The sequence below is a fragment of the Lontra canadensis genome, unplaced genomic scaffold (genome assembly GCF_010015895.1).
Source record: "Lontra canadensis isolate GAN:19392208 unplaced genomic scaffold, GSC_riverotter_1.0 scaffold23, whole genome shotgun sequence".
Lineage (NCBI taxonomy): Eukaryota > Metazoa > Chordata > Mammalia > Carnivora > Mustelidae > Lontra > Lontra canadensis.
In genome coordinates this window covers 10,304,489-10,326,394 of record NW_022631017.1, presented here as the reverse complement: position 1 = coordinate 10,326,394, position 21,906 = coordinate 10,304,489, and the positions used below count along the sequence as shown (strand labels likewise).

The 21,906-nt window shown below is 47.3% G+C and overlaps 1 protein-coding gene across 1 annotated transcript in view; it reads left to right on the top strand.

Annotated features, from left to right (window-relative positions):
* The window catches only part of ZFAND3 (zinc finger AN1-type containing 3), a 340,568-nt gene extending 320,488 nt beyond the window's left edge, over positions 1-20,080 (top strand). Inside the window, exon 6 of the mRNA XM_032862310.1 lies at positions 19,688-20,080. Within this exon, the coding sequence (XP_032718201.1) occupies positions 19,688-19,842 (155 nt within the window). The 3' untranslated portion in view covers positions 19,843-20,080. The remainder of the gene's footprint in view (positions 1-19,687) is intronic.
* Positions 20,081-21,906: the final 1,826 nt, after the last annotated feature.

The window sequence follows — 21,906 nt, the reverse complement described above, 5'->3', positions numbered from 1 at the left end:
TCATTGCATATAAAGACAGTTTAGTGCCTTTTCAGTCTTTATGCCTATCATTTCTTTTTCTTGAATCATTGCACTGGCTACAACCTCTACCACAATGTTGAATAGAAGAGTTGAGAATGGATCTCCTTGCCTCCTCCCTGATCTTTGGTAAAATTTCATCTTTTACAACTAAGTATGATTTAGCTGTATATTTTTAAAGTTTTATTTATTTATTTTTGGTAATCTCTACACCCAGTGTGGGGCTCAGACTCAGAGAATTGCATGTTATTCCACCTAAGCCATCCAGGCATCCCATCTGCTCTAGTTTTTTTGTTTTTGTTTTTAAGAGCTGTTCCCCACCTTTGCCCCTTAACCTTGACAAATCTTAATGGTTGTAGCTATTGAGTGCATTTTAGGAAAACAGTAAATGTTCAAATACATTCCCTCAAAACAGATGATATAGCCCAGGGTGAGCTACCATGTGGCCTAAAAAAGATCAGCAAAACTATGTTTTAAAAGTTTTACCATCTCTTGAATTCATTTCTGTTTATAGTTGAAGCATATTATTCCCTTTGCTCACGGTTCTCTATAACATGTCTGTCCATCTTTAATGGGGAAAGTCTGCGACCTGAGATTATTTTTCTTTTCATCAAGCCGGTGTCTTAACAGACACCCAAGATGCTATAGGTTATTCTCACCTGAGGTAGTAAAAGCAAACCACTCTTGAGAGATGCTTGGGAATGCTTTGCTTGAATTAAATGTTTTTGCCAACAAGGCATAGTCACAAAAATTTGTGTGTAAATATATACTGGTTAGCACATACCACCAGGATTAGGAGCCTTAGCAGTAATTTCATCCAACCCCACTTTTTTTCAATAAATGAGGAAATGGAGATCAGAAAGGTTGCCACTGGCCTCACATTATACCTGTGATAATGCAAACATTATACCTGTTTGCAAAATCCTGGTATTTCAGGATTGCAGCCTTTGATAGAAAGCTCAGGGACTGAAGAGATTGCCCAATGTGAGAGCTCACAGCAGTGTCCCTCCCATCACGAGGTCTTGGGCCTTCCTAACTAGAGCTCTTCATCACACATCCTGGATGTCTCCTTGTCCCCACTGAATCTTACTTGTGTCTTCTGAAGTACCGAGAAGATTTCTTGGTCTTTCCTTCGTGTTAATACACCTGTTTTTGCTTTCTCTTGGTTTGGCCTCCAAAATCTTGCCCAGGACTCAGGACTCTTCGCAGCAGAATGTCACCAAATTAGACTGTTGGTGTAGTAGAGATAAATAAAGTAGCACTTATTTATTTTTAAAGATTTTATTTGAGAAAGAGAGCGCGCGCGCATGAGCAGGGTGGGAAGAGCCAAGGGAGAAGGAGAAGCAGACTCCCAGCTGAGCAGGGAGCCCGATGCCGGGTTCAAGCCCAGGACCCTAGAATCATGAGCTGAGCTGAAGGCAGATGCTTAACTGACTGAGCCACCCAGGTGCCCCTACAGTAGTATTTAGTCAAAATAAGAGGATTTAAAATTTTTTTCTGTCAGATCGATGACAAATTGTTCACAAAGTTTTGCCAAAGAAATGCCCTTTCCAAAGCCTTTAATGTACATAGTTAAACTCATTTGTGTTCAGTACATTGTATGCAGATACATACTGGTAGACGCTTCCAGTCTGCTGAGTAGATTCTTACTAAGATTCCCTCATGAGCAGGGCTTCTTGATAAATGTGGGCCTCAGACCAGCATTTCCCAATCCCCGGATAGAAGGGGGTGCTTCTTTAGAAAGTAGAAGTACAGTTGCTCAGGTAACTGTAATATACCCCAGTGTTTGATATACTGTCTGTATATCTAATAGCTCATTTTCCCCCCATAGAAAATGGAAAGGTAATTTAAGACCAAATATAATTACTGTACATATCAAGTAAGGTGATCCACATCATAGAGTCTTTATATCAGATCTAGTTAGCTCCATGCTCTTTTCCCTTCTTTCATATGCCTTCCTCCCGTGATCTCCTTTCGCCTGCTAGATTCTAAAATCCTTAAGGGTCGGGCTTACATGTTATTCTGTAGTTTCCCACTGCCCTTGATAGAGTGTGTGGCCTATGGTTGTGCCCAGACAGTGCTAACTAATAATACACAAGAAAAATTGGAAGTCACAGAAATGTGGTGCTCTGGTGAGCCTACTGGTTATCTTTGGGGGAAAGGCCTTTTGTAGTAGTATTTGAAGGCAGGCCCAAGTGGGTGAATGGGAGAATGTCTGGGCCAGTCTCCATGTATATTCATGAAGCCAGGGTTCATGTGCAACCTGAGGATTTCGCAGTGGAATATTTGGCTGAAGGAATAAGTTGTAGGTAGGAAACCTTAGCATTATTTATTGTTACATACTTTTATCTGCCTTGAATTTTTATTGGTACGGGGTGGAAAGCATACAAGACATATATACTATCAGATAGGGTAGTGTTGCCTACTTGGTCTAATTAAAAATATTTGATAAGCTTATGGTTTAATTAAATACTCAACTTTGGGGATGAATGTGTTTGTATGAATAAAACCTGTCCTTCATCTTGCACATGAATAAGATAAGCTCTTTGGAGGTCACAGAGATAGAGACCCCTGTAGAGAACTACACCAGTGTCTCATTCCTGCCTAACCTGTCACTCTGGCATAGAATCTAAGTACTTAAGTGACTTAGAAGTTATCCATCTGGTGCCACTCCAGCCCCACCCCCCCAAACTGACACAGACACCACATAGGCACGTAATCCAGCTGCCACGCACATCTTCAGCCCAGAGGGAGTGTGGTGTGTCTTATTGCCAGGCAGCTTAGATTGCCTAGTGCTTCATCTGCTGACCCAAAACCAGCCTTCTCACAGAACATGCCTTATTCCTCCTCATTCTGCCCTTCAGAGTCAGTTGTCACAAATTATCTTTGAGAAAGCCTGCTCTTCAGATATTTGAACATGGGTGTTGGCTTTCCAGCACCCTGTTCCTCCAGTAGCAAGTCTGTCCATAGGGACTAAAGAACTACTGTGGGACATTGGAGACTAGAGTGGGTATAGGAATGCCAGAGTGGGCTCAGGGTCTCCACGGTCTTCCTTATGGGGGCCCTCACAAAATCTGGGTATCTTTTTAAACAAAAACCCTTCTTTACCTGTTGATCTCCCAAGACTGCTAAAAAGTCTCTCTTGTGAAGTCCATGGTTGACCTCTGTTGCTGTACTTTGCAGAACATGTAAAACTGTCTGTTCTTCTAGACCATAAGTACTGGAGGACAGGGGCCATGTAGTGTTCTTTGGTGGCTCCTGCCATGGTAGAAGTGCAGTCATGCCTAGTAAACGTTTGAGTTGAATGAGTGAACTCTGCAGTTGTGATCCTCTGCGTGAAGGAAAAAGAAGAGCTTTTTCTTTTTTTAAAAAGATTTGAGAGAAGGTGAGCATGAGGTGGGGAGAGGGGTGCTGAGGCAGAGGGAGAAGACTCTCCACTGAGCAGGGAGCCTGACATGAGGCTCCATCCCAGGACCCTGAGATCATGACCTGAGCCAAAGGCAGATACTTAACTGACCGAGCCACCCAGACGCCCCAGAGAAAGGACAGTTTTATTGAGTACCTGCTATATACTGAATGCCTGCTCCTATGTTAAATCACTTGATCCTGATAAAAGCTTTGTTGTAAAATGGTACTACCTTTTTATAGCAAGAGAAAACAAGCTTTGAGGTTGAGTAACTCAGAAATACTAAGGGAGCACCTGGCATGCAAGCCCAGATTTGTTGAGCTCCCAGAATCCTGTGCTGTTCATGTCCCCCTGCTGGCCCGGACGTTCTGAGCAGTGAGGAAGTAGCAGCCTGAGTTACCTTTATTTTCAACCGTATAGATCTTAGCCCATTTGTTAAGCACTCCCCCAGTTCAGAGATGAACAATGGATGGTACAAACGTAGGCAGCCTACTATATGAGAACGTCTTGAGATGGTGTTAATGAGTCATCCCAGTGCAGTTTTTCAGTGGTGTTCCATGGACTAATTGTCCCTGCATCTAGATAAGATGCTTCTGGAGGACAGGGTCCATAGTGTTGCCACCTTTTTGTCTCCCACTGTGCCTGGGTAATTATGAGACATGGCAGCACTTAATTCTTATTGGTGTGGATGTTCATTTTCTCCTGAGTGCTAATTCATGTCCTCATTTTCCTTGAAAACTTACCTCCTCCAGGATACCTTATGCAGTTGACCTCTCCTCGGTGCTCCCGATTTATTGCACATAGCTGGGTTGTATTGATTTTATTTGCAGTTGATTTCTTGCTTTGCTTTGTGTGTCCTTCAGCTGTTTTCCTCTCTGCGCATCTCCAGCTGTCTTTCAAGGCAGGAACTTGTGACTTCTTCCTTTTCTTTTTCCTCCACCCAGCCCCTAGAATAGAGCTCTGTAAACAGTGCACAGATGACCAATAAATACTTTTGACTCCTTGAGCCTGATAGCTTCTTTTCCTTGCTGGATTGACAGCCTAACACTAGAGCCTGAATCCTTTATTTATTAGATGAGATTTCTAAAGCACCTTTCCTCTGAAGAGATCAATATCAGTGAAGTTTGTTTCTGCTTCTGGAAAGTGCTTTTACCTAAGCAGACCAAGGCTTTGATAAGATAGTCCTTACTCCTCTGCTTGTGAGCCCTGGAGATACAGACTCTAAGAAAGCCTTACCACTTCAGGTTTTGCTATCGTGTTGCTGGCAATGAGCCTGAATAAGACTGTGACAAATAGCCACACAAGCTCTGTGGCGTTGGTTGATACTGTAGCCAGTGTTCTCAAAAGGAAATCTGCGTTTGGGGGGCATTATCATCGACTAGAAGGCAGATATGGAGAAGTCCACCTTAGCACACAGTTCATCTGCCCACTAACCAGAGTCCCATCACAGTGTTTGTGGGATGTAAGCTCTTAGTGCGTGATGTCACCAGAACTGTTCAGCCTCTGAAACTCAGTGCCATGAGGGAGAGTGTCCGTGGGACAGGGCCCATGAAGTGCATGAGACCCAGACTCCAACCACACAAGTGCTAGATAGGCAGAGAGTAAGTGCTGAGAGAAGGCGCTGTCAAGCTGATGGGAAGAAGAGCTATCACACTGCAGATGGGAGTAGTCTAGACTCACTGTGGAGTGTTGGAACAGAGTTCAGTGGCCAGAGACTGGAAAGGGTGGATGAGTCAGCCCTATAATTCACTGGAGAAGTGCCTAAAATAATTGGGTCAGCTGTCTTCTCCAGGAAATAGCTCACCTTTCCACAGACATTATTCCCATCCCTGCCCAGAGTTAGGCAGAATCGAGTAGGACATGAAGTCCTCTCCCACGTGCTTTGCAGACTGATGAGAGGTGCGCACGTGGAAGCTGCCCAGTGTGGATACTCGCCACCATCACCAAGCGTGGCCTTTCTTTAAGCCTGCAGGCTAGAAAACACCTTCTGCTGTCAGAGTAGGTGTCAGGGCAGCCACAGCTACTGAGGCACTCCGAGAAACAGAAGAGCTGGGGGAAAGGTGTTGGAGAGAAAGTGGAAGGAAACAAAGTAGAGAAGGACTAGAGGGCAGAAATGGAGGTGTGATGGGTGCAGGAAGTCGGCCGGCATTTATTCAAGGGGTAGTGTGAGCTTGGGAGGGTGCCCCTGCTTCTTTCTTTCTTCCTGAGATTTGAAGGATGTTCTCCTTCTGTATTGTCACCTGTGGAGTTGAGAGATAGAGCCGCCCATCTGTCTAGTTGATTCTCAGCCCACAACAAAGTGCCTGGAACATTGTTGGAAGGAAGAGATGACAAGGAGTATCCCTCTTTGCTCTGGGTACCTCCTAGTCCATGATCATGGGGCCTCACCAGCTCTTGTACCTGCTAAAATATGCAGTATCATGGTGGGTGACTGGGAGGCAGCTGGCACTGGCCTGTGTGGCTCTATTATGGCATACAGCCAGGCCCACTTCAGTTATGCTGGCGAGTTCTCCACAGCAGTGTTCGGGGCCTGCAGAGGCACAGGGACAAGCATGTCGTGTAGGTGTTAGATGCACCCTGTGACCAAAATTTTCTAAATACCAGTCAAGATAATGCTTGGATGCAGATGGATTGTTCTTGGGCCGTAGAGTGGGAGGTAGCAGGCAGTGGCTGCTGCTGTTGAAGACATCCCTGTGGGTAATGGCGGCCTTGTCTTCTGGCACCCCGCTTGTGTTTTGAGGCACTGAGCCAGTCTCTTCCTCACGGGATTATGCTGTCTAGCAGCAGGCCACTCCACACACTCACATGCTCCTCTTCTTCTTCTTCTTTTTTTTTTTCTTTTTTGATTTTTTTTTTTAAATTTTATTTTTTATAAATATATATTTTTTTCCCCAGGGGTACAGGTCTGTGAATCGCCAGGTTTACACATTTCACAGCACTCACGATAGCACACACCCTCCCCAATGTCCATAACCCCAACCCCCCTCCCCCCAGCAACCCTCAGTTTGTTTTGTGAGATTAAGAGTCACTTATGGTTTATCTCCCTCCCAATCCCATCTTGCTTCATTTACTCTTCTCCTACCCCCTTAACCCCCCATGTTGCATCTCCTCTCCCTCATATCAGGGAGATCATATGATAGTTGTCTTTCTCCGATTGACTTATTTCGCTAAGCATGATACCCTCTAGTTCCATCCACGTTGTCGCAAATGGCAAGATTTCATTTCTTTTGATGGCTGCATAGTATTCCATTGTGTATATATACCACATCTTCTTATCCATTCGTCTGTTGATGGACATCTAGGTTCTTTCCATAGTTTGGCTATTGTAGACATTGCTGCTATAAACATTCAGGTGCACGTGCCCCTTCGGATCACTACGTTTGTATCTTTAGGGTAAATACCCAGCAGTGCAATTGCTGGGTCATAGGGTAGTTCTATTTTCAACATTTTGAGGAACCTCCATGCTGTTTTCCAGAGTGGTTGCACCAGCTTGCATTCCCACCAACAGTGTAGGAGGGTTCCCCTTTCTCCGCATCCTCGCCAGCATCTGTCATTTCCTGACTTGTTAATTTTAGCCATTCTGACTGGTGTGAGGTGGTATCTCATTGTGGTTTTAATTTGTATTTCCCTGATCACATGCTCCTCTTCTTGAACCATGTCTGCCCCAAGGCCCCTGGGAGATGGAAGCTCTGCGTCAGCACACCACAGGGTCTGTGCATCCTTGTGATTAAGACATGGGATGACGTGTGCTCTCTAGAGCGGCACCCTGCAGTGTTACAGGTGCGCCTGGGAAGGGAAGGTTTCCAGATTTACAGATTAAAGGGCCTGGTTTGTGTTAATGCTCTTGTATCAGTTAAACTGCTCTTTCTTTGGATTGTTAGCTCAGGATTAATTTTCCACGGAATCTGGAGTAATTTACCAAAATGCCGGGGTGGAGTAGGAAATGAATATCAGTGGGAATTTGGGTGATGATGTTCAGTTCTTCATTATCTGTATGTACTCAGCTCATTTGTGCTCATGAGTTACAGCAAAGTTTCTTAACTCTAGGAGAGCGTCTCATGGCATCTTGGACATTTCTGGGTTGCCTCTCAGTGAGCTCAGGGAGTATAGGCTGATATTAATAATGGCAATGGGAAAGCATAATTAGGAAAGTAAACCTGCTACTGCAGAACAACAGAATATCCAAAGCCAGACAATAATAGTTTCAGATTGTGCTCACTGTGCTTCTGTTCACTGGAGTAATTGGAGATACAATGTGTGATGGTGTTGCTCTCTCTAGGAGTGGGGGGGAGGGGCAAAGTTACCAGCATTAGCATTCTTTTATTGCTAGAAGTAATTTTCTTCTGTTTTTAATGAGTCAGATGTTGACTCAAATTATTTATTTATTCAGTTTACTTACGTGAGTTCTAGAGGAAAAGCAGGGAATAAAACTGACAAAGCCCCTAACCTCATGGTGCTTTTATTCTTTGGGGGAGAGTTGCAGTAAACAAGGGAACAGATAAATGAGATACTTCCTAATGGGAGTAAGTGCTCTGGTGTAACAGGATGGCAGAATGAGAAGGGCAAGTTGGGGTGGGGGAGGCTAGCATCTGGAGGAGGTGAAAGCTGAGCTGATACAGAAAAGCTAGGAGGACTATTCAGAGAACTAGGAGGAAAGTGCCCCAGATCAAGAGAACAGCAGCAAAATGGCCTGAGGCAGGAACAACTGGGCAGATTGGGACCAGAAAGCTGGCCCCTGTGGTTGAAGTACAGTGCGTGAGGAGAAGCAGTCAGGACTAGAAGGGGGGACAAGTAGGCCTTTGTAAGGACTTAGAATTTTACTCTAAAACTAGTGGGAAGGCATTGAAGGGTTTTAAGCAAAGGAGTGGTGTGATCTGATTTACATTTTATATTACATTTTTGTCCCTCTGGGAGATAAACATAATGCTTGTGCATAGACTATCAAGAATACATAAGAACTGGTAGTAGTGGTGGTAGCTTTGCCTCTGGGGAGGGTAACTAAGAGAATGGGATGAGAGACTAACTTTTTGCTGAATATTATTTCATGCAAATTGAATTTCTGTTATATTCATGTATTACCTATTCAAACAGGAATTAATTAACAAATATTTAAAAAGTACATCTCAAGTCAGTTACCAAGAAAGAAAAGAAAAGAAATCCCTTTAATTGCTCTGAAAGAGAAGGCTTGGAGGGCAGCAAAGGAAGAAGAGGGCAACTCGTTGTGGGCTCTTGCTAACCATGGTGGAGGCTTGGTCTCACTCCATCCCAGCCCTGCTGGCCTTTGTTCTCTTCCGTCAGCATGCTGTACTCATTCTTCCCACAGGACCTTTGCCGTGAGATGATGGAGAGAAGCAGAGCAGATTCAGAACATCATTTAGAAATAAATCCAATGAGACTACTAAAAGTTGGTGTGAGGAGTAAGGGAATGAGGAATCAAGGAGTCCTGGTTGAGCAGCTGTGTGGATGTACCATTATTCACAGATGCAGGGAAGATTAGGAGACCAGCCAATAACGGAGTCAAGAGGACTAAAAGTTCTGTTTTGAACATGTTACAGTTGAGATTCCTGTTAACCAGTCTAGTTGAGTGTGTTTTCCAAGGAGTACGTTGGATATAGGAGTTTAGAGGAAGAATTTGTGGTTGAAATCTAAATTCCAGATGCATCAGCATTTAGACTGTACTTGAAGATTTGGGTCTGGATGAGATTTACTTAAAAGGAGGAATATATGAAAATGTAAGAGTACTACTTTCTCTGGTGGTTTCAGAAGGGAGGCCAGTAAAGGATTTCAGAGAGCTGCAACTGGCAAGGTGGAAGGAAGATCAGAAATATCCCAGAATACTACAGAAGCTGAGGGGAAGATCCTGTAAGAGAGGGAGAGGAGACACATGCTACTGAGAGAGGTGAGGGTGAGCAGATGGGATTTGGCCACTTGACCTCTTGACAGGCTTTTACTTACCCGCAGAGGTACCGAAAACAGTCTGTCTGTAACTAGCCTCTCCTACATCATTCAGTCGAAATATTCTGAGTGAACCACCCACTGTTCGAGGCATTAAATTATAGAAGTATAATCCTTACTTTTATGAAACCTAGACAGGAAAATAAGTTAAATGAATATTACACACAAATGATACCTACAATTATAGTTATGACCAGTGCTTCAAGGAAAAGTCCAGGATGCCATGAACAGTGGATAATAGGGCCCTAGACTAGTCTGAAGGTCTAGGATGGTCTTCCTGAGGAAAAGCCATTGAAGCTGAAGAAGCCAGAATTTGGTTAGGGCAGTGTGTCTAGAACATAGAGTACAGGGGCCAGGGCTGAAAGGCATGAGAGTGAGTGAAGGTGGTGAAATTGACTTTCCTTCTTGGGAAACCATTAAAGGGTTTAAATAAAAGTGTGATTATCAGAGACGGGGGTGTGTGGAATCACTGTGGCTCCTGTGAGCAGGATGGATTTGAGGTCGTCAGCCACCCAGAAAAGGCTATTATAGTAGCCCTGGTGAGGGATACTGGTGGCTTTGACTGGGTGGCAGTGATAGAGATGGAAGGAAGAGAAGGAATTTGATTTTTGGAAATAGGATACACAGGACTTGGTAGTTGAAGAATGAGGAAGATATCAGTGATGACCTAGGCTTCTGTCATGAATGACTGGCAGCAAGGTGAGCCCATTCTTTATTAGAGTGGGGGACACTGAAAGAGAAGCAAATTGCTGAAGAAGTAGCAAGTGTTCCATTTTGGATGCCTTAAGTCTAAGGTATCCAAGATATCTAGTAGATAAGGGGATCCAGAGGCATAGACCTCCAAAGAGAGAGGTCTGGAGCAGAGAGAGAAATTTCAAAGTTGTTGGCATGTATGGTTAGGGCTTTAAACCCTGGGGTAATTATGGGGTGAGACAAAAAGAGAGTCCAGCACTGAGTAATTCTAACACTAGTGCAGAAGACCAAAACCAGAAAAAGTAGCCTGTGCCCATGGGAGTAGTCACAGACTCCTCGGGAGTAGTTAACTGTTCCAGATGCTATCAAGGAGAACTGAAAAGGGCCCATTGGATTTAGCAGTGAGCAGGCTTCATTCATGGAGCTTGTTACATAGCCAGACTCTAACTGTATCTGAGCCCCCTCCCCACCCACTCTCCAGGTGAAGGGGAATTGGGCTGTGAGGTCCGCTTCTCCCACACAGCCAGGTAAGAAGTCTCTAGAATCCTGGGGTGGGCTGTCCATTCATTGGGGGTTTTAACTGTATGAAGTCTGTAGTCTCTTTTCAAGCCTGAACTCCTGTCTACAGCTGAAACAATCTTCTGCCGCTGAATAAGCCTCTTGCCCTCCAGGAGAGGCTGTGTTTAAATTAACTAACCTTAAAAATGGAGAATCAAGAAGTCAGCTTCTCTGCCCTCCCCTCTGCACATGCTTCGAACGGTGGACATGCTTCGAACAGATGTCTGTTGTGGGACTTGTGACTTTTAAGGCTTACATTTTGTGAAAATAGAAAAGAGCATACTTAAACTCTTGAGCTCCTCAGCATGACCTGTTTGAGTTAATGTGAAAACAAGAGGCATGTAGAGAGACTTCTCATTCTTAAAAGAAGCACAGAACAAGTGCACGGGACACTGGTGCAGTTTGGGTAAAAGCATAATTGTTCTGAGTGTCTAGAGTCTGTTCCTTTCTCTCATTCCTCCTTCCACTGCAGCTCCCAGCCCACCAGCCTCAGGGAGATAGACACGGCCTCTTCAGCGCACAGTCAGTACGTGACCAAACTGGGAAACACACATGCACTGCCTCTGATTGTGACAGGGGCTTGCAGAAGTCACGGCCATAGCTGTGGAGAAGCCCCCACAGGAGCAGAGGAGCTGCTCTCCACTGTCCTTGGAAAGTTTCCAGGTCCCTTTTATGGTGTCCCTAACCAGTGAGTGCCTTCTCAGCTGCCCTGTGTAGTCTTCATATATTTAAATCAAGTTTCTCTAACATTTGCATATCTTCAACAGAAGGCTTTACTGAGCTTGTCACTTACTGTGCCTGTGTAGTCGGGACAGAGAGGTTTGTGCAGGGGGCAGAGGAAAGTGCATCGTGTGTCCAGAGGAAGATTTCACATTCATTCTCCTGTGTCAGTAGCAGCTTCACTTAGGAGAAGGAAACCAGGGAGTAGCCTGAGAGGTGAAGGGGAGGAAGAGTAGGAGGAAGGAACAGGGCAAGGGGCTCCCAGCCTTGAAGTCCCAGTGTGTTAGTTTTATTGTGTAAGGTGAGGGGGTAACAAAAGTCAGAAGAGCCATCCCAGCAGCAACCAACCTGCCTTGCACTGGCTGCTTTCATGTCTGTAACCCCATTTTATGAGAGGCACAACTGAGGCTCTAAAAGATTAAATGTCAGAGCAGGGCAGCTAGAATTTGAGTCCAGTACTTTGGTTCCAAAGCACAAGCTTTTCACTGGGTTATCCAGAAAGAGACCTTGAGATTACCCTGTTTGTGGGACTTGCCCTAGCAGCAATTAAGCAACTAAGCCATTGATCTCTCCAACTCCAATCTGTCATCCAATCTGTCATCTTTGTACTCTCCCATGACCTCACCACATGAAGTGGGAGGCCAACAGAGAAAAATGGGAGATGTATTCCTTTCTTTTCCAAGTGTTATTCTGGAGAGAGACACATAGCATTTATAGTTCGAGCACCACTGATATTCTGTGACTTGCCTGTGTAGTCTTCAGCACTGGCTAAACAGGTCACCATTCTCTGGCAGGCCTGGTAGCAGAGTTGCTCCTTTGCACCCAGACAGTGCCCTCGGTGGCTCTTGGGTGGGATGTGTGGGGCCCTTTTTCTTTTCTCCATTGCAGCTTTGGAGCTAGTTTTTTAGGAGAGTGCTCCATTTGAGAAGGTAATCTTCTAAAGGACAAGGTAATGCTGAAAGAGAAAGGCAAACAAATTTCAAGTCTGCTGAGAGGACGATAAGGTCACCTGAGAAATAGAAGTTTCCTGTCAGTACCTTACTATTCTCCTGAGGCCCTGAGAGGCTGGTGGTGTGGGGGGAGGGAATGGAGAGGAGGCCAGAGTAGCAGTACCTCCTAGGGTTTTCCAGATCCTTAAAACTGCCCAAGGTATCAAGAGGCTAATGCTCTCGGCTACTGAAATGTAATGGTGTTTGAAAAAGCAAGTCGGTATTTCTGTGGCAAAAACCACCTAGAGCCATTTTCTCTTAGTTTTTAAATATATGTTCATCTGTAGATAAAACAGCCTAGCAGAAGGTGAGCCAGCAGCCAGCCCCCTTCTCTTGGGCGCTGAGGTGTTATAGGGCTTGCTTGGAGTGGGGTTTGCACAAGTCAGAGTTGATGGCCCAGTATCCTTTCTGGTGCAGGTGCCCTGCCCCACTTCCCACCCCCGGAGCCAAAAATAGACTAGGTTTTCCTGGGTGGGGGGAGGCTAGAACCAGGGGGGCAGGTCAAGGAAAGGGAGGCCTCCTGAGCTGGGTGACAGGAGACATTACTGGGACAGGGGAGAGGAAAGAGATCATTCAAGTTTTTGCAAGAATGGAGCCATCTAGAGAGTGATAAAGGATACCCAGAGTGGTGAATTTTTTATACTTTTACAATGACGTATGTGCAGACTGCGTCAGGAGCTTTGTCACGCTGGACCAGGACAGTTTTCTCTCCGCTGCTGCTGACTGTTCTCTCAGAGCCACGGGCTGAGTGTGCATAGCCGCGTGAGAAGCTCGTCGCACAGAGACCCCGTCTTCTGCCTTCTGTCATACTGCCTCTTGTGCTAGCATTTAGCTGTGTCTAACTGGTATTTTAATTGGTTTGGGGGAAAACAAGTGATTGTTTCTGTTTTAGAATTGTCTTGGTATGTTTTAGTGCTTTTTGTTAAATTGTCGAGTAGAATACGCTCTTCCAAATTGCAAATTCACCTTCCCTCTGAGGAATGGACAGACTGATGTCCATCCACCCGTTCTCTCCCCAAGCCTAGCTAAGCACTGTGCCTGCCGGCTCGTGAGCCAGGATATGCAGTGCTGCTTCTTGGAGTGTGATGCTTTTCCCTCCACCATGCAGAGCCAGAGGTGGAGGAAAATGTAAAGCGGACCCTATTCCATTCCTGAAACACCTGCAGCTGCTTTGCCCGTACCATGGGTCTGATGAAATAAAATGCAATAAGATCCTTTAATACATTTCTGTGCTGCAAATTCTGCCTTGGGCGTTGGGTCAGTTAGATGTGGTGTAATCCGGGGTTGCTGCTGGTGGGGGTATAAATGGCTAATGCTTTCCAGCAAGCTTTCCTGTAGCTGCCTACTGATCCCAGCACGCACTTAGAAATGAGCTATGAGGTCAGCTTGCTGTCCTGAGCTTTAAGAAACTTTTACCTTGCTGGAAAAAAATGTGATTCTTTTTTCTAATGAGCTTGCCTGGTCATTTCAGACACATGGGTCAGGAATATTTGTCATCTGTTCTTTAAATAGGCACGTGGATCACAGGTGGTTTCTGTTGATGGGTTGGGAGTGTCCATTGCCAGGTTTCTTCAGGAAGCTTTGGGAGGTCTCGGGTAGGTTCTGTTTGCTGGAGCCCATGCTCCTGTGTAGGAGCAGTCTCTGATTTTCCTCCTGCCTGGGCCTCAGGACCACTCCGCGGCCAGCACAGCCTCCAGAGCTGGTGGGCAGGCGCGCCGGGAAGGACGTGTGTGCGCAGATGGCTGCGCACCAGTGGGTCATGTCATAGGCCTCCAACCCCAAAGCTTGTGAGTAGTTTTAGTTTCTTCTTGAACCTTTGGCAATTTGAAATTCAAATGAGCAAGAAAGTTTAAAATATTTCTTGTAAGTGACGTAAAAAGTGAGCTGAGGCTTGCTTGCCCCGGTCTGTGGCTTTACTAAAACTGCCACTATGGGTGAGCCTTCAAGCTGGGGTTGTGGGATCTACAAGAAAATGTTTAACTGAAGTCCAGGAGTATCCAGGGCTGCCAAGCTTTGCCAACTTTAAATAGTACTGCTTGGGGGCGCCTGGCTGGCCCAGTGGGTGAAGTGTCTGCCTTCAGCTCACGTCATGATCCCAGAGTCCCCAGGATCTAGCCCTGTGTCAGGCTCCCTGCTCAGTGGGGAGTTTGTTTCTCCCTTTGGCTCTGCCCCTCCTACCGCTTGTGCTCTCTCTCTTCTCTCTCATAAATAAAATCTTTTTTTAAAAAATAAAACAAATAGATAAAACTGATAAGCAGCATTTCTGTCTGACAGGGATTGAATAAAAATGTGAAGGACTCAGCCTTTGAATGTGGATTTCAGCATTGCTTTATCTCCCTTTGGAAATTCCTTGAAAAAAAGTTCAGCCCCTGCTTAATTCTTAGAGTTTGGAGGGGTGGTTGTGTTGGTGAGACAGGGCCTCAGCCAAGGGTGGGCACTGCTTGCAGGATATAAGGTTGCCTCCCTCCCTCTGCCCCCAGCTCCTGCAGCCACCTTCCCTGCCCCCCGTACTTGGCTATTTCCTCGGGCTTGTGGGTGGGGGGCCGTGGAAGGGCAGAGCTGGCCACTAAGGCGGTTGTTATCTGGTTCAGCTGCCCTCAGGGCCCTGCCTACCAGCACTAGTGAGAGATAAAGGACACAGGGTCTGGGACAAGCTTTCCCAGTGTTCCTCTTGGGCAGTGATTGTTGTGGATTTTTGTAAACAAGTCAGTAAACAGGAACCAGTGTTACAGCTTTCATAGCACTTAGAGCAAGGTGTTGGCTGTCATCTTCAATGACGGCATTTGTGCAAATTGTTCTGGGTCCTGTATGTTGAGTCTCGAGATACCCAAACCCCTCCCTGTGTAAGCAGATGTGAGGTTTTAACTGTGGGTGAGGACACTAAGATGAACAGTATGACTTCCAGATGTTAGCTTTAAAAGCTGAAGGGTCAGGTCAAGTTTGGTTCCCACCGAATGAAAGCTACCCTTCAGATCTTTGTGATCTTGGAGAAATGAGCCTCAGTTCTGTTTTGTGTTGAATGTGTTTTCAGGGCCATTGGGTGTTGGGTGTCTTCAGGCTGATGTGGCATATGGCTCTTGGCTGCCACAGGCCCCAGGTCCACATCAGGAGCGCTTTGTATTTCTCATGCGGGATATAGCCTTTCTGGACAGAGGGTTAGATAGTCCTCAAATTATGTTTTCTTGCTGTCTGCTATAATCCTGCGTCTGTGATAGTGACAGAGTTAGGGAAGCTTCTGGTATCCTCCCATCTCTCGCTGTCCACAGCCACAGACTTGGGCAACCCAGGATGAGCCCAGGTAGGTCAGCCTCTGGGGCATCTAGGCAGGCAGCCTCTTCTCTCCTAATGCTGGCTGCTTAGTTCAAGATTTTTTCAGACTGAGGGTGTAGCTGCTGGAGACCTTCTAGCTCAGCAGCCAGGGAGGGGCTGATTGATATCACCTGTAGTCGGCCTGCTGTCCCTCTTTCTACATACAGGATGGCCTGTCAGAAGCCAGGGAGTGGCCATGGAAGGAAGGTAGGCTATAGAACAAAGTGCTCAGAGAGCCTTCTTCACCCTCCCTTTTTAATCAAGGGCTCATCCCAAATTGCTCTTCAGTGTCAGCAAACAAAGAAAACGCCCACACAGGTTCTTGAGTGTTTTGTGCAGGTTTATTGAAGACAACGCTGGTGGCCTTACAGGAGCTCTGCAGCTGCCTCCCAGGCCAGTATGTCATGGAAAACCAGTAATCTGGGGCTGTAAGGAGCAGGGCAGCCAGTCACATGAGATGACAAGGAAAGGGCTGAAGTTAAAGCACATTTAGCAGGCAGATCATATTTTCAAAAGCTTTGCTTTGGGTGTTTTCCTTCTATTTTAGGGATCAGTGTCCTTTTAATCATATTCTCCACCCCCTGATCCCTCCTCATCCCTCTAAAGTACTATGTGGTATATAGTTATTGTAGGGAAAAGTATATTGAAATTATTTTTCAAACCGTGTGTCACTGAACTTTGGGGCCATAAGGAGCACATGGATATGGACTGTTACATATGCACATGAGTGAGTGATTCCAATTTTGATACATCGTTTTTTAAATCAGGGAAAAAAGAATTGTATGGGTACCCTGGGGGATGACACCAAACTCATACTGCATCTCAGCTGGCCAGTTCACGTCCTCTGTGCTTTCGTCTCTCCAGACACTGCTTTGGTTGACCCTCTCTGGAAAGGTCCCAATTGGTTGCTAATGAACAAACAGTGTGGAGAATCGTCTGGTACAGATAGAGGCTGTAAATCCCCTTGTGCTTTAAAATGGTGTTCATCATTGAAATTAGGAACAGTCATCTTCCCCAGCAGCCTGAACTCATTTCTCCATATCCAGCTTGGTCTACAGAATTCAATCAGAGAGTAATTGAGAGTTCGTGACACTTGCAGAGGTTTCTGGTAACAGACCTGTGGGTACCAAGAAAAGGACAGAGATTCGTCCCACCCACCAGTCATTCCTGCCCTCCCCTGTATCCAGAGCCGCCCTCTCCCCAGCGCTGACATGGACATGTGTTTAGCCATGCGTTTAGCCAACTGGCTGCTGTCAATGGATAATGTCTACTCAGCATTTGGGACAAGTTCCAGCATGTAACTTCCTTTTGGAGAATGATCCTGACAGAAGAGGGGATTGAGCTTAATTTATGTCAGCTAATAACCTCAGTGCAGCAACTTGGACAGCTAGCCTTCCGGAATTTCCCGAGACTTTTCTGTAGTGAATGACAGTGCCATATATTCTAATTGTTACCCATGCCGCTCCCAAGTGTAGCTGCTGTGTAGTGGTTTTCACCTTGTAGAAATCAAAGCCAAGTGTCAAGTTGTGTCTAACAGAGGTACACAGAACTCGAATGGAGAAACGAGGTGTTTCTGGCTGGCTGGAGGATCCTCAGGCCGGGAGAGAGTGTATCAGGCAGCTGCTGTGGTTGTCACGGCCTGCTTCCTTTTCCAGATGGAGCCTGGGGTTCTCTGATCCCCTGAGGTGGCAGCTCTCTAGCCAGCGGAAGGCAAGCGCTAATCAAGGTTGTGGGGGTGTGTGGTAAGAACAAGACTACAGCCTCTCCCCTCCACCCCAGTCTGCCTTTGACTAATGAGGTGTTAGGCTGAGCCAGGGCCAAGTTAATTTCAGAAGTAATCCATTTCCTGCTACTTTGATTCAGCCAGCACCGTTTGTCAGAAGTAGAGAAGAGCACCTGGGACCTTCTCCTGCATCATCCCAGCATCTTGAAAAAAAAGGAAGGGAAGGGACAGCAGGGGTTCTCCCACCCCTTATTGTAGGTGCGGAGGTTATAGAAGTGTGTCAGGACTTGGTAACATAACATAACATAACGACTTTTTTTTTTCTCCCCGAGACTTCTTTTACGCCTAGATCCTCACACACATCATGCCACCATACTGTGGTACCCCACCCCAGGCCCCAACCTTAGCAGCAGGTTCTCCCCCTCCAGGTGGGCTTTGCTCCCGAAAGGCAGCTGTGCTTGTTAGATGGAGGATGCGTATCGAGGCCATCCGTGCTTAGGCTGGGAAGTCCTTTAGGACAAAGACAACTGCTATCCGGTATCTACGAGTAATGAACTTATCAGTAAATATAACACATGAGCTCATTAATCTTAACTTTGCTTTTGGACCAAGGGGGAGCTTGGCTTCTCGGGAGACAAAAATTTCATCTGCGTTCTTTCTTTTCCTTAATCCCAGTCCTAATTTAGAGCCAAACATTGCCCTGCTCTCCCTGGGAAGCAGTTAATAATGCGTTTTTTTCTCACAGTGGATGGTCCAGGCTCAGCCTGGTCACTCAGGCCCCCCGGGCCATGTGCACGTGTTCTGTACACAGTGTGAGCTCAAGGCATCTGAACAGGGTTCTATCAGCTGAAGAATGTTCTCTAGATGAGGTGAATCTTAACAACTGTTGCCTGTCCTGGCCACTCATCCTTGCTTCAACTAATGCTGTTCTTCTAAAATCACTGCCTCCACCCTTCAGCTCTGAAAAGAAAAGAAATTGAGGATGTAGACATGGATGTACCGTGCTTTACAAGAGGTCATTCACTCTGGGCAGTGAGATCTAGGCGTAAAAGAAGTCTCGGGGAGAAAAAAATAAGTCGTCTCTGGGAGGAGATGTTGTTTGTGAAAAGAGCATTGGCCTGGAAGGGCTGCTGTGGGATGCCTGCCCAGGCGCCCAGGGAGAGGAGGTTTAGGGAAGGTTTGCCTACAGGTCGGTCCTATGGACCTGGTGTAGGCCCGTGGGGCCTGGAAGTATGGCCACATAGGACTGACGGTGTGAATGGGGACAGGGGGCCAGCCAGCACAGGCAGGTGTCTTCCCAGCCTGGATCTCCCCTCCCCCTCCCTGAGAGAGGGGGCAAGACAGACATAGGTGACATCAGCTGTCTGTCTCCTCACCCCCACCCCCCAAACACACATCCATACACCCATCAGCAGTTTGAAATTGAGCAGAATGGAAAGGGAAAGGGCCAGATCCTTGGCACCTCTGTGTTGCCTTTGTCCTCTGAGCTTCCCGCTGACTCCCTGAGGGCCTCCTCTTGCTGTTTCCTCCAGAGAGACTTCACCTGTACCATTTCCTTTCTCTCTGGGCCTCTCCTGGGTCCTTTGTTCTGCTTGCCTCATCAGTGTCTCCCTTGACTTCTCCGCTCCAGAAAGAGGAGCAGCCCTGCAGCCTCCTGACCTACCAGGTGGAGTTAGAAGCATCAGGTTCCTTTGAGGTGACTGGCGATTAGAGGGCAACATTTCTGTACTTCCCCCTACTTACACGTATACCTTTTCCAGCGCTTGAAATCCATTTTGTTCTGAGAGCCTCCACTCCCTTGTAGGCTGTGGTTTGAGCACACCCACCATCTCCCTAAGCCCTCACCATACAGGAGGTAGAATGTAGTTTAAGCCATAATCATTTCTGCTCCCTCCCTGCCTCCCAGAAGTGGTGGGTGTCCTGTGGTGTATGTTACAGTTTGCCTAAGCTGGGAAAGTGCTGAGCTGGTCGCTCTCTGCCTTCTCCCCTGTTTGGTGGGGAAGGAGGGGGCTCAGAACCCACTCATCTCCTGGGAAAGGGGGTGCGTCTCATTGCACCAGTCATCTTTGGGGTTCCACTTTCAGGATTCAGGCAGGAGCAGCGTTGAATGCAGAGTCAGCGTCTGAGCAGCCACGCTTGGACATTGAGAGGCCCCCGGACTGACTGGAGGAAGAGCTGGGAGATGGGAAGGCACAGGCCCCCTTCCTTACTGGCGGCGGCTGTCCTCCCGCCCTCCAGCCCAGAATGAGCGCTGGGCTTTGTGCGTTCGGAGGCCACCCTAACTGTGTGTCTTTTCTGCTTCTCCCACTGTTGCAGGTTATGTGTTCTGTATGTTACATCGCCTCCCCGAGCAGCATGACTGTACGTTCGACCACATGGGCCGCGGCCGAGAGGAAGCCATCATGAAAATGGTGAAACTGGACCGGAAAGTGGGGCGCTCCTGCCAGCGCATTGGGGAGGGGTGCTCCTGAAGGCCAGGCATGGCCGCCACATGACGCTGTTCTTAGTTCACTAATGTTAGCCTTATTTAGGACAAAGTCAGCCAGACACCTTGTACTGGGCACGCGTCAGACTACAGCCAGTCCGTTTCCTTTCTTTAGCCAGCCGTCCTGGTACTGTAGTTTAGGGGTTGATGGTGGTTGAAATTGATTTCTGGCTGGTTACTAAGGTGCCTGCTAGCCATTGTATAAAATTAAAACATGAAGAATATTTTTTTTTTTGAGCATGGCTAGTGGATTTAAAACAACACATACCTGTCACTGCTGGAGTCAAACTTATAAAAAGCCTTAAGCGGAAAGTGTTCCAGATGGAGACTCTGAGTTAATAGAGGAGTAGAAGCTGGTGTTAAAGTTCCCATGACGCACATGGCTTTGCCAGAAACTCTGGTTAATGTTCGGCCTTTCACCTCTTCACTTATCCTTAGTCCCAGTAGCCAGGATACCTGATGGCCACGCGTGCCTTGGCCACAGGAGGCTTTTGAGACTGGCCACGTGGCTGGGCTGGGTGGTGGCTTCGCTCTCCCACAGAGCTGGAAATGGGGGTGGGGGGGTAGGTTCTTAGGAAAATTTTTTACCTGACTTGCTATGAAAAAAACTCTCTCAGCACACGAGAAGAGAAACAATAACCTCACTTTGAAAATTAGCTCCACTGAAGACTAGTCCATGTACGAGACCCATCTTTTCTATACAGGACCCACGGTCATGAGAAGCTCCAGGGGCGCACCCTGACCCCACTGGCTCTGGTTTGCCATTTGCCAAGTGCAGGGATCTGGCAATTGATCAAATAAGGCTAATTACAGCACAGCAGCTGCGGCTGGGATCTACGGACTGGCCTCTGCAGCTAGATTTCTATATTGGGAGTTTTTAAAAAGACATTTCATAGCCAACGGGAATCAGTAGAAGGGCTGGGGGGGAGCATGTGGGACGCTGCCGCCCACAGCCTCTGCCCCCTCCAGTGGCTGCCTGCCCAGCCCTCTCTGGGCTAAGAAGACGATGCCATGACCCAGCCCCTTGCGTCTGTGCAGCTCCATAGTTCAGGGGACGACCTCTACCACATAGCAAGTTTAGGAAGGGGAGGCAGCCTGCGTGACAGGGGCAACGGGGTGATCTGTCTAGAACAGTGGCATGGCCCAGTTCTGAGTGAGACATTTGCTCCGCACTGGGGGTGGGAGGCCATGTTTCTCAGCCCGTGCCTCTTCCTGCGGGTAGAGAGGAGTCGGTAGCCGTGGTAGCTCAGGCCAGGTGAGGAGGGTGGATATGGGCCTGTTTGCCCGAGTTAGGGAATCATCACTGATCTGGTGGGGGTGGGGAGGGGAGACAGGATTAAGATTCTCTGGAAGGCCTGAACAGGGTTGAATGGGCCAGAGACCCCGTCTGGTCCAGGCTGGTGAGAGTCCCAGGCTCCTGCAGAGGTGGCTTGGATCTGCCCACACACAAGCTCCTGGAATAGCTTAACCCAGCAAACCTTCCCTTTTATACCACAACCAACAGTTCGACTCTGCAGTTCACAGCCAAACACCTGCAACTACAAATGTTTTTTGATCCGGAATACTGAAATAGGAAATCATGCTCTTACCAACCTCTTCCTCCCATCCTACCCCCACCAGAGTGGAATCCGCTGCAAAATCTCCAGCCTTATTCTTGCTTCAGGACCCAGACCGGTGTCTTGCTCTAGGGCAGCCCAGGGCAGAGGGGCCGGGTCTGCCTGCGTTTACCACTGTTGTCAAGCCACGGCCCTCTGGCCAGTACATGGCCATCCTCAGTGAGGCGGCCCGCCTAGGCCCCCGCCAAGCTCTGATCCCGAAGAGGCCCCCCCCCACCCCCCCGTGCCCTTCCGGCCCTCCTCAGGCCCCACCGCTGCTGCTTCGAGGCAGGGATGGGAGCAGGCTCTCCAGGGAGCCCAGTGGCACACAGGGCTCGCAGCCCATGTTCACTTCCTGATGGTAGAGCTGGGGGTGGGGGGAGGGCTTGTTCCCCTGCAGTATCTGTTCTGTGAAGTTTGTTAAATGTAAGGAAAGCTTAAATTCTTGTATCTTT